This window comes from Triturus cristatus, chromosome 3_2 (genome assembly GCF_964204655.1).
Source record: "Triturus cristatus chromosome 3_2, aTriCri1.1, whole genome shotgun sequence".
Taxonomy (NCBI): Eukaryota; Metazoa; Chordata; class Amphibia; order Caudata; family Salamandridae; genus Triturus; species Triturus cristatus.
Window position 1 is genome coordinate 1,198,073,607 of NC_140584.1, and position 16,079 is coordinate 1,198,089,685.

At 47.8% G+C, this 16,079-nt stretch overlaps 1 protein-coding gene across 5 annotated transcripts in view; it reads right to left on the minus strand.

Annotated features, from left to right (window-relative positions):
• Window positions 1–16,079, minus strand: part of ANKZF1 (ankyrin repeat and zinc finger peptidyl tRNA hydrolase 1) — a 247,030-nt gene that overhangs the window by 43,933 nt on the left and 187,018 nt on the right. For all 5 annotated transcript variants that reach the window (XM_085650150.1, XM_085650153.1, XM_085650149.1 and 2 more), the window contains 2 exons: window positions 6,967–7,125; window positions 4,014–4,166 (listed from right to left, as the gene is read on the minus strand). In XM_085650150.1, coding sequence (XP_085506276.1) covers window positions 4,014–4,166; window positions 6,967–7,125 — 312 coding nt within the window. The remainder of the gene's footprint in view (window positions 1–4,013; window positions 4,167–6,966; window positions 7,126–16,079) is intronic.

A 16,079-nucleotide genomic window follows, 5' to 3' on the forward strand; every position in this document is an offset into this window, starting at 1 on the left:
GGCAGGCGCGGCCAGCGGCCGCGGCCTGAGGTGTCCGGGGATAGCGAAGCGGGGTCGCAGGGCACGGTTAGTGCAGCTGGGTGACCCGGCGTAGATCACAGTCGTCGGACGGCTTCCGGCGGGAGGGGTGATAGCGCGGTCAGCGCGCTCCAGTAGCAGGCGGTGACAGGGATGCAGGCGGCCTGGCCCGGGAACAGAGAGCGGCTCGGGACGGAGCGGGGCTCTCACGGGTTTGAGGCAGGCGAGCTTCTGAGTGTCACGGCCCTAGGAGGGGCGATGAGGGGCGCAGTCTCTTTTCCAGCGGGATGCCCACACGGCTCAAATTGGAGGATGAGCAAGAAGCACAGAGAACCCACTGTTCCTGGGGTTCAGTTCAGGGGGCAAGCTCAGATCAAGCCCTTGGAGAATGTTCAAGCACAAAGTAGCAAAGTCTTTTCAGTAAGTCTCTTCCTCTCCTTTCTCAGCAAGGCAAGCAGCAGGCCAGCTCCTCCAGCGTCTTCTTCTCCTTCTAGTCGGGCAGAGGTTCTTTGTGGTAAACAGGATTCTGATTTCTTAGGAGCCAGGCTCCTACTTTTATACCATGATTCTTTTGTTCTTTAGCGCCAGGGGGCCTAGGCCTGGCTCAGTCCAGTTCTGGAGCACTTTGTTATGGTGACTCTGCTCTTTCCTTTCAGCAGCAGGGCAGAGACATCAGCCGCCCCACAGGGGGTGGCGCCGGCTTTGTGGTGGTAGAGCACAGGTCTATTCACGAGTCAAGGTGTACTCCTCCCACCCATCCAGGTGTCACCTCTCTACCCACCACCTGGCAGCCAACCTGTCTCTGGGGATCCCCCCACCCTGCTCCTTACTGTTGCCAGGCAGAACACACACACACACAGCAGAGGCGGACTGAGATGGTCAGGTCAGTAAATACTAACTTTCTACAAGTAGCATTTACAAACCCAGGATATTAAAATAAACTTGACTACAAGAAGTATTTTATTATTCTGAGTTCAGGCATACTAAACTTGACACTTCTACCATGCTCTCTGAGTCCACTGGGGTCACAGCGTTGGCGTGATCCCAGCAGCCCATTCTGGCCTATGGAGAGCAGGTAGCCTTCAATAGTGAAGAACGAAAATGGCTGTAATTCACTACTAAGACATGCCACACACATCAGGGCATGTCCTACCTTATGCCTACAATGCACCCTGCCCGTGGGCCTACCAGAGGGGTGGCTAATATGTAGGTAAGGGAAGGTTCAGGGACTGGCAAGTGGGGGCACTTGCGCAGTCAGCGCGACTGTCCCGGACCGCGCACAGGGTCTGCGGGGGCAGACCCTAGACACACTTTACAAGGCCGCTTCCGTGGGTGGCGCAACCAGCGCTGCAAGCCCACCAGCAGCATTGGCATTCACAAGCCCTGGCACCCCTGGTGCACTTTACTGGGGACTGACAGTGAATCCAATAAACCAATCATGGACATCAATTACAGGTACATTTTACTTCGGGAGCACTTGCACTGCGGCACGGATTAGCCGTGGCGCAGTGCCCTGAGCGGACAACACCAGCAAAACAATCGAGGCACACCATCAAAAAGTGGAAGGGAAACTCACGCCAAGGTGCCAGGTCTAACAAGGAGTTATAGGAGTTATAGGGGTCAGTGCAATATAGGAGCTATAGGGGTCAGTGCAATATAGGGGCTATAGGGGTCAGTGCAATATAGGGGCTATAGGGGTCAGTGCAATATAGGAGCTATAGGGGTCAGTGCAATATAGGAGCTATAGGGGTCAGTGCAATATAGGGGCTATAGGGGTCAGTGCAATATAGGGGCTATAGGGGTCAGTGCAATGTAGGGGCTATAGGGGTCAGTGCAATATAGGAGCTATAGGGGTCAGTGCAATATAGGGGCTATAGGGGTCAGTGCAATATAGGGGCTATAGGGGTCAGTGCAATATAGGAGCTATAGGGGTCAGTGCAATATAGGGGCTATAGGGGTCAGTGCAATATAGGGGCTATAGGGGTCACAACAGTAGTGACTTCTATGCACCTGTGTTGACTTCAGGCACCATTAAAAACACAAACAGACTGCAGGATACCGAAGATCCGTTGGTATCAAGTGTGCCAGAATAAGCAGTGAATATGAATTATTGTGTTTAAAATGTCACAACTATGCCAATCGCATGAGCTAAATGTGAGTGTAACTGTGGCTGGCCTCAGACCTAGACACCACCTGCGCTTCTTCCCATGACTTCTTGGTGCTGGGCAGTTACAAAGCAGTTGTGGGAACGTACGCGATTTCAATCTTTTTTTTACGGCACAGCCTTTGCTACCTGAGAAACTGGCCTTGCAGGATCAGCCAGGAAGGCATGCTTGACCTGTTGGTACAGCACGCTAGTGCCGTCAAACCTGGTAGCGGATTGCATGATCCCGTTGTGCAGAGGAACACCAGAACCACCGCATCCAGACGAGGAACTGGACTCGAGTCAACTGAGTTTCCAGTGGTGGCTTCCGCTTTGCAGTATAAATGTCCCACTCTTGGACATTCCTGAAACAAGAGGCTAGGCAGAGGAACAATGGGACCCAAGGTGGATCCTGGCAGTAGCTGCGTTTGGCTTGGAGCAGGTGACTTCCACGTAAGAGGAGCAACCCTATTTGAGATGTCCAGAGGCCTCACTAGATGATGAGGTGCAGAGAACTGTGCCCCGTTTGCAAGGAACAAATATGCACTTATTGACTCTTCCTCTCTAGAACAAACTTCCATGTCTAGAAAGGGAGGGCGTCAACAGAGCTCTGCGTAAGCAAAAGGGTGTTTTTCAAGGATATTGGCACACAAATAACAAACAGGGAAAATAGACACAGCATGTTTGTTCCCAAGACTAGACCAAGTGAGTGGATCTGCTCCTCCGTCAGCTCACGGCATAACATGCATTGACTGAACAGAGAGCGCTGACGCAAAGAGCGCTGACGCACAGGCTGTCTGAGCTGAAGCGATAAACAGAAAAAGAATAGCAGTTAATGGATGCTGAACAATGATGCAGCTCAGAGTGAGAACATTGCAGGCAAAAAAGATACCACTTCCATACAACAAATACCCTCACACAAGGGTGGTACTGGCTGCTCGAATCTCAGATTTGATATTGAGAAGAGCTCCATCACTGGGTGGCTGTGCAACCACAGATTAAAAACAGTAGATACAGGGTCTAGACATCCTGGACATTTATCTGTATCAATGCAAAAGAAACTCTGTTCTTCCTATTTTCGTGGGAAGTTCTTGGCTTTCAGGTGGGGGAAGCTCCTTTTATCTTGTTTTGTCTTTTTGTGCCTGGGAAAAGTGCTTGATCACCCGGGCTTCTTGATGCTGATGGAAGGAACAGCAAGAGTAACACAAGGTTCTGAGGGGCAAATACAGAGGGCCTTGCCAGTTTTTATAAACACCAGAGAGGGAAAGCCTTCCCTTGGACAATGAATTTCACAAGGAAGAGATAAGCACTGAAAATGCATTACCTCTTGGTATCTTCTTTTTGAAGTGGGATATCTCGAGGAAGACATATCCAACTTTAATACTTTCAGTTTCATAGCCAGAGTTGGATATTCATCTACGGCGGAACAAAGGCCAGAATCCCAATCAGACACCATTGCAGCCGAGTCATATCTAGACTAAAGAGCTCACAAGTAAGGAGAAGATCCTAGTCATACAAGGCATTATCTGGCCCAGAGCATAGCATGAAGCTCAGCTGGTGCTACCCCACTCATGGACGCCTGGAGCAGCAGTAACACAGTGGTGTCTGGCATGTGAGAAGCCCCCCCAGAAAACTAAAGACAGAACAAACTGCCACCCACCCAGCCTCTAAACCCATCCTTCATCCAACCTTATGATCCGAAGACCGTGAGAGAAGCAATGTCCTCGGGTGGGTATCAAGGGATGGGAACAGAGACATCTGCGGCAAGTAACATTAACTCTGGATCTTTCACGTTACCTTCGAACCCCAGTCAGCTGCCTGGTGGTCTAAAGACGCATACTATCTAACTCACCTGTTTCATACAACATGCATTGGTCTTTCAGGGCCTTTGGCTGCCTACTACATCCCGGAACCAGTTCTGAGTCTTTCATCATCTTGGGGTCAGAGGCAACCGGCTGTTGAAGAGACACTGCAGAACTATCCTCCAGTTCTTTAGCACGGGAATCTGTGATGAAAAGACCAAAAGCACGATAGGAGGCAATCTGAATAACAGCCCTCACCAATCTTTCAAGCTGAACCGACATTTGAAGTGATTTGTACATCAGCCTCAGGACTTGCAAGATTTGTCTTTAGTTACAATCACCAGCACACCTAACCAGGAATCAACAACCATGTCCAGGTCTCCTGTCCCCAATATTCCAACCAAAAACTCAGATACACATTCAGGTCTCAGAAACCAAGGATACACCAGTGTCTGTCATACTCTAATGCACTAATGTCAGAACTCAAACGCACATCCATGTTTCTAATCCCCGGCACTCTAACCTCATATTCCAAAGAACTGCCAATGCCTGTAATGTCCAGCACACCAACCTAAGAACCCAGAGACGCTTCCATGTTTCCAGTCTCAGCATGCCATTCTCAGTGGGATGGGTATTCCCAGACGTGGGACCCGTGCTCACTACGCCACTGGAGTCAAGCTATCCTGGCTGATGACGGCTGATAGCCAGAAACCGGTCCTAGGATGCTTGATTCCTGTCCAGGGAAGACATGGCTTGGCAGTTCGGGCTGGACTGTTCCCATGAGGCACAGGGTCAAGACTGATTTGCATATGGCCATGTCTAAACTGGGGTGGCGTAGTGGGCAAAAGAACGATGGATTTAACCCAGATCTCTTGACTGGGGGAGAATGTCTGCATTGTCAGCATTCCGTCCATCATTTGTTTGTTGTAACGCTTTTCGCCCTAAGTGGGATGGGTATTCCCAGACGTGGGACCCGTGCTCACTACGCCACTGGAGTCAAGCTATCCTGGCTGATGACGGCTGATAGCCAGAAACCGGTCCTAGGATGCTTGATTCCGGTCCAGGGAAGACATGGCTTGGCAGTTCGGGCTGGACTGTTCCCATGAGGCACAGGGTCAAGACTGATTTGCATATGGCCATGTCTAAACTGGGGTGGCGTAGTGGGCAAAAGAACAATGGATTTAACCCAGATCTCCTGACTGGGGGAGAATGTCTGCATTGTCAGCATTCCGTCCATCATTTGTTTGTTGTAACGATTCTCAGAAGCCTGACATGTGCCCATGCCTTGAATGCCCAGGACACCAGCCGCAGAATCGAGAGAGGAGCCAGTGTCTCACATCTGCAGGACACCAACCTCAGAAACCACAGATGAGTCCATGCCTCTCATGTCTAGCGCACCAACTTCAGAATCCAGAGAAGCATCAGTGCCTCACATCTCCAGGATACGAACAACCAAACCCACAGCATGCCAACCTCAGAAGCCACACACATGCTCATGCCTCAGATACCAGCCTCAGAACCCAGAGTCGAGCCATTGTCTCAAATCTCCAGGACACCAACCTCAGAAACCACAAACAAGTCCATGCCGCTCATGCCTCGCACACCAACTTCAGAATCCAGAGACGCATCTGTGCCTCACATCTCCAGGGTACGAACCATAGAACCCAGAGACACGTGCATGTCTACAGTCTCAGCATGCCAACCTCAGAAGCCCATGCCTCAAATGCCGAGGACACCAGCCTCAGTATGGCAAGTCAAGTGTGTGACTTTCATACATAAATTGGGAATATGGATATGCCCTAACAGCCAGAGCTGCCAACTTTGGATGCGGGGAGCCAAGTTCGAGTCCTGGCCTTGGCGAAGGGCAAATCATTTAATCTCCTGTGTTTGAAATAAAATGAAGGCTTCACGCTCATGAGATTTTTCCCAAGGCTCCCCCTTCTGAAAAGTACTCCAGCTCCAATGCAGTTCACCATCTGCCTCTTTTATAGACAGATCAATGTCTTGGCCACAGTCCACTAAAAACATATCGAAGGGTGTGTCAAGGTTGTAAATATGTGCAAACAATTGCTGTTCGAGAGGAACGCAAAAAAAATAAGTTTGGAAATTCTCTGCATTTTGAAAGCATATCTATTACATTTAAAACAAATCACATCCTCCTCATTTACGTTAAAGTAAGTGGGTAGAAAACGTTTGTTGTTCTAAAAATTGGGTCATGGTTCTAAAGGTTTGTAAAGCACTATTCTAATCAACCCATCCCAAACTCACCATTCATCTCTCTACTCAGTTTAATCCCTGTTCCCCGACACCGAGTTTCAGCACTCTGCTACACTCAAGTTCCAGATCCAGTTGCGCCATTCTGCTGTCCAACCTCAAGCAAATCCCATCATCCCATAACCTAATGCACGATTCAGCTCTCCCCTTTCTCCATTCAATAGACGTTTCCCTCCCACCCTCTGGATCTACACCCACTTAACTCAATCCCAGCTCCCACTGACCTTTCAGCCCTTCACCCTCTCTGCTCAAACCTACTTTTCCTCTGACTGCCCAGCTCCCCTACTCCAATTTCATTCTTCATCCTCTACATACAAACGCAAATTCTATCTTACCCTTTGTTTCTCCACCCTGCAGTCAAATGAGCTCTTTCCACACTCCAGCTTCCCTTCCAGATCTCATCATATCATTCAGCTGTTTGTATTACTTACTCAAACTCCTTTGCAATCATGCCGCACTCCACAATCTTCTCTTACCCTACCCGCTCACATCCCTCTTTCTTCTCAGTTCTTGATCTCATACTGCCTTTTTGTGTGCTCTACCATCTATTCAAAACCGCTTATTCCACACATTTTACCTCTCTGCTCCCACATTCAATCACTGAGCTCCTCTAAGCCTTTGTGTCACTACGCTCACTTAAGCCCAGCCCCCTTCCACTCTTCAACTCTCCGCTCTCTACGCAATCTAAGTTCCTCCTCCCACTCTTTGGTTATCAGTCGCCTTCCTTACCTCTGCCACTTTTCCTCCCACTTTTCTTTTTCTTCTTGTGGTTCCGTTTGGGCATCACTTCAAACTCACGGAGATCGAGTGTGCTGAGCGTCACCTCCACCATTTCCATCTCTCCCTCCACAACATTCTCATCCTCCTCTTCGGATGGCAAAGGAGATGCTGCAAGGAAAATGGGAGCATTTATGGCTGCCGAGTAGTGGTGACTGATACCCGGCAATTGAGTTGCGACTAATTTATTGAATTTACTGACGTTCGGGCGTTTTTGTGAAAGACAATGAAAAGACACTTTCCATCCACGACTAGCTATGTGTGATTAACCCCAAACAGTTGCTGAGATAAAGAGTCAAAAGAAGTTGAATTTTATAGAGTGTCCAGTTAATATTTTCATCTTACACAAACATAACATTTTTTAAATACAAGCACTGAGTTGCATTTTGCTTGCTCCCTTCCTGCAAATAAAATTATCTGGTGGGATGCTCAGTAATTTATCTGTCGTGAAGATGACCATGTACTTATGACAAAGGTCGAAACGTCGTCGACCCAATTGTGTCCACAATTCATGGAGGACACATTGTTTTGTGTGTTGTAGTTCCAGTGTTGTTTTGGAACTCCGACTTATATGTAACCTCTTTTTGTATGCCACTTGTCTGGTCGTGTATGTCTATTAATTGTTATATGTACCAGCTTATATGTCTGAGCCTCACGATACTACCTTTTTATTAAATAATGTTTTATATGTTCCTATAACTAAATTTGTTTCCTATATAAGGGCCGTATTTTCTATTATTATTTTTTCTTCTTCTTTTTTTATTTTAGGTGTCCAGTGTTGCTTGATTTAAGTATTTGTGATCCAAACATATGTGTGTGTTATGATAATTTTGTGTATGCTGTGAACCATTGTTAGGATAAAATAGCAAGGAAAATAACAAGCACATCTTGAACTGCAGGTCCAGGAACACAGAAGGAGGGATTGTAAACACAGGGGCCCCTTAGGCTTCACAGCCAGAAGGTGAAATCCGGTTAATCAGTTAACACCTATTGGAGCCAGCAGTAGCTTAATGAGAGAAAAGAGTGAATCGCCAGAACTCTGCATGTGAGGTGCAGAACTGTCAGGTGCACATAGTGGTGGAGTGAAGAAGCAAACTTGAACCGCAAGAAATATTAGGTTTCGAGTTAGAAGATTGTGGTCAGAACAAACAGAAGGACACCCAGACGGATTAACACAGAGTTCATAAAAAGCATGGGGTTGGGAGCCACTTGTAACAAGCGTGCAGAACTGCTCTGGCATCATTGGAGAGCTCAAATGCAAAAAGAACTATTGATGGACAGAATGCAGAACAATGTCATACATTCACCCCAGTACAGAGATCTGGGCCTAAATCCATCGTTTTTTTGCTCACCATGCCATTCCAGTTTGGACCCATCCATATGCAAATCAGTCTTGACCCTGTGCCCAATGGGAACAGTCCAGCCCGAAATGCCAGGCCAGGTCCTCCCTGGACTGGAAACAAGCATCCTAGGACCGGTTTCGGGGTTTCTCCCCTCTTCAGCCAGGATAGCTTGATTCCAGTGGCATGGAGAGCATGGGACTCGAGTATACCCATCCCACTCGGGTTGACAAATGCAAAAAGAACTATTGATGGACAGAATGCAGAACAATGTCATACATTCACCCCAGTACAGAAATATGGGCCTAAATCCATCGTTTTTGTGCTCACCAGGCCATTCCAGTTTGGCACTGGATTCAAGATAGCCTGGCTGATGAGGGTTATGAGCCCGAAACCGGTCCCAGGATGCTTGTTTCCGGTCCAGGGAAGGCATGGCTTGGCAGTTCAGGCTGGACTGTTCCCATGAGGCATAGGGTCAGACTGATTTGCATATAGCCGTGTCTTGACTGGGGTGGTGGAGTGAGCTAAAATATAATGATGGATTAAACCCAGATCAGTTGACTGGGGGTGGGTGTTTGATTTGCTCAAACGCTCCATCCATCATCCCCTATGGTATCGCTTTGTTTGCCTTATGTTGGCAGGGTATGCCCAGACGTGGGTCCCTTGCTCACTTTGCCACTGGATTCAAGATAGCCTGGCTGATGAGGGTTATGAACCAGAAACCGGTCCCAGGATGCTTATTTCCAGTCCTGGGAAGACATGGCTTGGCAGTTCGGGCTGGACTGTTTCCATGAGGCACAGGGTCAGACTGATTTGCATATGGCCATGTCTGAACTGGGGTGGTGGAGTGAGCTAAAGAATGATGATGGATTAAACCCAGATCAGTTGACTGGGGGTGAGTGTTTGATTTGCTCAAACGCTCCGTCCATCATCCCCTTTGGTATCATTGGAGAGCTCGACAAGATCACTGGTACCTAAAGAAAACATTACTTACCTCCAGTAACAATACACCTGGTGGATGCTACATATATTCCCACAGATTCCACATTTTATGAATATCCTGCAGACGCCAGATTGGAGGCACCATCGCCTGGCACCATGCACCATGCAGCCTCAGCCGCGAATTTGCCCACCTAGGCTGGGACATCATAATATACCAGGTGCCAACTTGTGCTCTGACGGCAGCTACAGGTACTTTTTCAAAGCCTCATCGAGGCATACAAAGACGAACCAGGAGAGAATCAACAACAGGGACAATACAGCATAGAACCTGCCTGTGGATCTTACAAATCACTGCATAAATCCACACAAGAAAAGGCATCGAGGCATACAAAGAGGAACCAGGAGAGAGTCAACAACAGTGACAATACAGCATAGAACCTGCCTGTGGATCTTACTAATCACTGCATAAATCCACACACGAAAAGGAATCGAGGCATACAAAGAGGAACCAGGAGAGAGTCAACAACAGTGACAATACAGCATAGAACCTGCCTGTGGATCTTACAAATCACTGCATAAATCCACACAAGAAAAGGAATCGAGGCATACAAAGACGAACCAGGAGAGAGTCAACAACAGTGACAATACAGCATAGAACCTGCCTGTGGATCCCGCTAATCACTGCATAAATCCACACAAGAAAAGGCATCGCGGTATACAAAGACGCACCAGGAGAGAGTCAACAACAGTGACAATACAGCATAGAACCTGCCTTTGGATCTTACTAATCACTGCATAAATCCACACAAGAAAAGGCATCGAGGTATACAAAGACGCACCAGGAGAGAGTCAACAACAGTGACAATACAGCATAGAACCTGCCTGTGGATCCTACTAATCACTGCATAAATCCACATAAGAAAAGGCATCGAGGCATACAAAGAGGAACCAGGAGAGAGTCAACAACAGGGACAATACAGCATAGAACCTGCCTGTGGATCTTACTAATCACTGCATAAATCCACACAAAAAAAGGCATCGAGGTATACAAAGACGAACCAGGAGAGAGTCAACAACAGTGACAATACAGCATAGAACCTGCCTGTGGATCTTACTAATCACTGCATAAATCCACACAAGAAAAGGCATCGAGGCATACAAAGAGGAACCAGGAGAGAGTCAACAACAGCGACAATACAGCATAGAACCTGCCTGTGGATCCTACAAATCACTGCATAAATCCACACAAGAAAAGGCATCGAGGCATACAAAGACGAACCAGGAGAGAATCAACAACAGCGACAATACAGCATAGAACCTGCCTGTGGATCTTACTAATCACTGCATAAATCCACACAAGAAAAGGCATCAAGGCATACAAAGACGCACCAGGAGAGAGTCAACAACAGTGACAATACAGCATAGAACCTGCCTGTGGATCCTACAAATCACTGCATAAATCCACACAAGAAAAGGCATCGAGGCATACAAAGAGGAACCAGGAGAGAGTCAACAACAGCGACAATACAGCATAGAACCTGCCTGTGGATCTTACTAATCACTGCATAAATCCACACACGAAAAGGCATCGAGGCATACAAAGACGAACCAGGAGAGAGTCAACAACAGTGACAATACAGCATAGAACCTGCCTGTGGATCTTACAAATGACTGCATAAATCCACACAAGAAAAAGCATCGAGGCATACAAAGACGCACCAGGAGAGAGTCAACAACAGTGCCATTACAGCATAGAACCTGCCTGTGGATCTTACTAATCACTGCATAAATCCACACAAGAAAAGGAATCGAGGCATACAAAGACGCACCAGGAGAGAGTCAACAACAGCGACAATACAGCATAGAACCTGCCTGTGGATCTTACAAATCACTGCATAAATCCACACAAGAAAAGGAATCGAGGCATACAAAGACGCACCAGGAGAGAGTCAACAACAGCGACAATACAGCATAGAACCTGCCTGTGGATCTTACTAATCACTGCATAAATCCACACAGGAAAAGGCATCGAGGCATACAAAGAGGAACCAGGAGACAGTCAACAACAGTGACAATACAGCATAGAACCTGCCTGTGGATCCTACAAATCACTGCATAAATCCACACAAGAAAAGGTATCGAGGCATACAAAGAGGAACCAGGAAAGAGTCAAGAGCAGTGACAATACAGCATAGAACCTGCCTGTGGATCCTGCTAATCACTGCATAAATCCACACAAAAAAAGGCATCGAGGTATACAAAGACGAACCAGGAGAGAGTCAACAACAGTGACAATACAGCATAGAACCTGCCTGTGGATCTTACTAATGACTGCATAAATCTACACAAGAAAAGGCATCGAGGCATACAAAGACGAACCAGGAGAGAGTCAACAACAGTGACAATACTACATAGAACCTGCCTGTGGATCCTGCTAATCACTGCATGAATCCACACAAGAAAAGGCATCGAGGTATACAAAGACGCACCAGGAGAGAGTCAACAACAGTGACAATACAGCATAGAACCTGCCTGTGGATCTTACTAATCACTGAATAAATCCACACAAGAAAAGGCATCGAGGTATACAAAGACAAACCAGGAGAGAGTCAACAACAGTGACAATAGAGCATAGAACCTGCCTGTGGATCTTACTAATCACTGCATAAATCCACACAAGAAAAGGCATCGAGGCATACAAAGAGGAACCAGGAGAGAGTCAACAACAGCGACAATACAGCATAGAACCTGCCTGTGGATCTTACTAATCACTGAATAAATCCACACAAGAAAAGGCATCGAGGTATACAAAGACAAACCAGGAGAGAGTCAACAACAGTGACAATAGAGCATAGAACCTGCCTGTGGATCTTACTAATCACTGCATAAATCCACACAAGAAAAGGCATCGAGGCATACAAAGAGGAACCAGGAGAGAGTCAACAACAGCGACAATACAGCATAGAACCTGCCTGTGGATCTTACTAATCACTGCATAAATCCACACACGAAAAGGCATCGAGGCATACAAAGACGAACCAGGAGAGAGTCAACAACAGCGACAATACAGCATAGAACCTGCCTGTGGATCCTACAAATCACTGCATAAATCCACACAAGAAAAGGCATCGAGGCATACAAAGACGAACCAGGAGAGAATCAACAACAGCGACAATACAGCATAGAACCTGCCTGTGGATCTTACTAATCACTGCATAAATCCACACAAGAAAAGGCATCGAGGCATACAAAGAGGAACCAGGAGAGAGTCAACAACAGCGACAATACAGCATAGAACCTGCCTGTGGATCTTACTAATCACTGCATAAATCCACACACGAAAAGGCATCGAGGCATACAAAGACGAACCAGTAGAGAGTCAACAACAGTGACAATACAGCATAGAACCTGCCTGTGGATCTTACTAATCACTGCATAAATCCACACAAGAAAAGGCATCGAGGCATACAAAGACGAACCAGGAGACAGTCAACAACAGTGACAATACAGCATAGAACCTGCCTGTGGATCCTGCTAATCACTGCATAAATCCACACAAGAAAAGGCATCGAGGTATACAAAGACGCACCAGGAGAGAGTCAACAACAGTGACAATACAGCATAGAACCTGCCTGTGGATCCTACAAATCACTGCATAAATCCACACAAGAAAAGGCATCGAGGCATACAAAGAGGAACCAGGAAAGAGTCAAGAGCAGTGACAATACAGCATAGAACCTGCCTGTGGATCCTGCTAATCACTGCATAAATCCACACAAGAAAAGGCATCGAGGCATACAAAGAGGAACCAGGAAAGAGTCAAGAGCAGTGACAATACAGCATAGAACCTGCCTTTGGATCTTACTAATCACTGCATAAATCCACACAAGAAAAGGCATCGAGGTATACAAAGACGAACCAGGAGAGAGTCAACAACAGCGACAATACAGCATAGAACCTGCCTGTGGATCTTACTAATCAATGCATAAATCCACAGAAGAAAAGGAATCGAGGCATACAAAGACGAACCAGGAGAGAGTCAACAACAGTGACAATACAGCATAGAACCTGCCTTTGGATCTTACTAATCACTGCAGAAGAAAAGGCAGGGTGGTAAGTAAAATGCAGGAAGATTTGGAATCCACCACAAATATTACCAAAGTTAAGCAGCTTTTGATGGATAATACGCCTTCCCGCACACTCCTCACCATATGAATAAGTCCCCTGGAAGTGTGGTGAGTAGTGCCAAGTAACCAGGGAAGTCGTGCAACACAGCTCTGGCAAAGCATCCATTACAGTGCGCTTGAGCTGTGAACCAAGACTATTTAGTCAAATTATGAAACGATGAACAACTGGCATCCAGGCAGATGCCAACCAGGCAAACGCTCCTGGTGAGAGCAGAGGAAGTAGCTGTGGCCCTGGTGAAGAGAGCCTGAATGAGAGCCAGAGGTATCGATGATCTTAATACAAGGGTAACCCACCACAAAGAGGTGTGTCTGGTCACCACTTTGCACGTCTCGACTTTGGAGGCGCCTGCAAAGAGCTGTTCATTCTCTCTTTCCAGTTATGTGTAGTTGAAATAGTAAGACATTAGACTCCTGAGGTAAGTCTATGGAGCCGCTCCTCCTCGGTGTGATGAGGAAGAAAGACTGAATAGTAATGGACTGCCTCATGTGAAAGTTAGATACCACTTTTGATATTGAAGAAGGACCTGTTTACCCAAGTAGAACACCATGAATGGTGGTCGGCTGAGAGGGCTTGAAGTTCACCGACCCACCCAGCCAAAGTCATAAAGATGAACAAAACAATTTTCAGAGTTAAGAGTCAAAACGGGCAACTGTGCATCTGCTCAAATAAGCGAATGGAAATGCCATGAGGAACATCAACATGGGACTGAAATCACACTGAAGAACAATAATGAAGCAAGAGCAATCACGTAAAATAAAACCTTGCATACAATGCACCACTAATGGTAACTTAAACAAAGAAGCTAGTCATGGAGATACATAAATATGGATAGGGCTGCCGAATAAACCTTTACAGTTGCAACTGCTAGGCCCTGGAAAGCAAGAGGCTGTGCAAAATGCAGAACATCGCAGCTAAAATGGCCAACAGGACGGAGGCTCTATTCAAGAACTCTGGGGCCAGGGATAGCAATTTCTTGCAATAATCCCGAATTAGCCAAGATAAAAAAAGAAGAAAAAAGAGGGAGACAGCATCGTTATACGACATGCTTACCGTCCAAAGAAGTGAGGTCTATGGCGGATACAGAGCAGCAGTCGGTAAGTGCACGTTAGAGGGCGAGGCGCCGGATCTACAGACGCAAAGTGTAGGAACTGGGGTCACCAGTCCCCCAGGGGGTAGCTTGGCGCGAGCAGGTAGGCACCCGAAAGCTTAGGTGTAAAGTGACCATACAGCACACACATCCACTGAGACAGGAAACGCACGCAATGACTGACACCACACCAGTGAGTTTGAGTGAAAATCAAATAGCTTTTATCTAGCTCAGAGTCAGGGTAATCAACACTCCCGGTATTCATCAAAGCATTCCATTAGAAATAAACCTGGCATTCCATTAGAGCATTCCATTAGAAATAAACATGGCATTTCCTTAGAGCGTTAAACATGGCATTTCATTAGAGCGCTAAACATAGCATTTCATTAGAGCGCTAAACCTGGCATTTCATTATTTATTTCTGGTATTTGTAGAGCGCAGCATTCATCCCAAGGGATATCAAGGCGCTAAAAAAGAAAAGGCTGCTGAGGTTTATGCAGGAGGGGTTAGTAAGCGCTAAACATGGCATTTCATTAGAGCGCTAAACATGGCATTTCATTAGAGCGCTAAACATGGCATTTTCATTAGAGCGCTAAACATGGCATTTTCATTAGAGCATTAAACATGGCATTTTCATTAGAGCGCTTCAGCAAGGATAACCATGGCATTTCATCAGGGCATTTCAGTAAGAATGAACATGTCATTTAAGGCAACTAATCAACTTTAGGCAGGAATAAAGTCTTAGGTCCAAAATAACCTGCACGTCAGGTAATCGATCAGCCCTTCATAGGGCAGGAGTTAACAGGGCCACGGACCGGTTTATTGCCCGTTCCTGGGGCAAGTGGGGGCCATCAGGGCCCAACGATAGACTTCCCTGGGGGAGGGGCGAGCTCCGGGCCTTCCTCTGGCCTACCACCATCCTCCCCGGGGGTTACCTGTTCATTTGGCCTCCTCCGGGCCCTTGCGGCGGTTTCAGGCAGGGCGGGGGGCTCACTCTCCTCGGAGCCCCTCCCGCCAGCCGTGTGCGCTTACCGGCGCTGTCCGGGATAAGAGGGGGCTTTGGGGAGGGCCTGAGGTGACGAGCAGGGCTCCGTGGGGCTCCGAAGGGAGAAAAGCGTTGTGGGGCTTCCGGCGGGTCTTGGGGACGGCCAACGAGCCCCGCACTAACAAGGGATCGGTCTTGGACCCTCCGATGCCTCCTGGGGCACGGGGACCGATTGTACGGGCCACAGTAGAGGTGCGCCCGCAGCCGCCAGCAGCAGCACGGCCTGCGGGGCGCGGCCTCAGGAGCCACTCAGCCAGCAGCGGGGGTGCAGTCCAGGAGACCGCCCCCGTCACGTGATGCGAGGCAACGGCCTCGGGGCCTAGCGCGGCCTACTTTCGATTCCGGCGGCCCTCTCTTCACGAGGGCCGTCGCAGGGGACCACCAGTCACTGGGCCCACGCCGGGGGGGCACGCCGGTCGCGATGGCGATGGCGGGGCCCCGCACCTCCCCGGGGGCCCTGGAG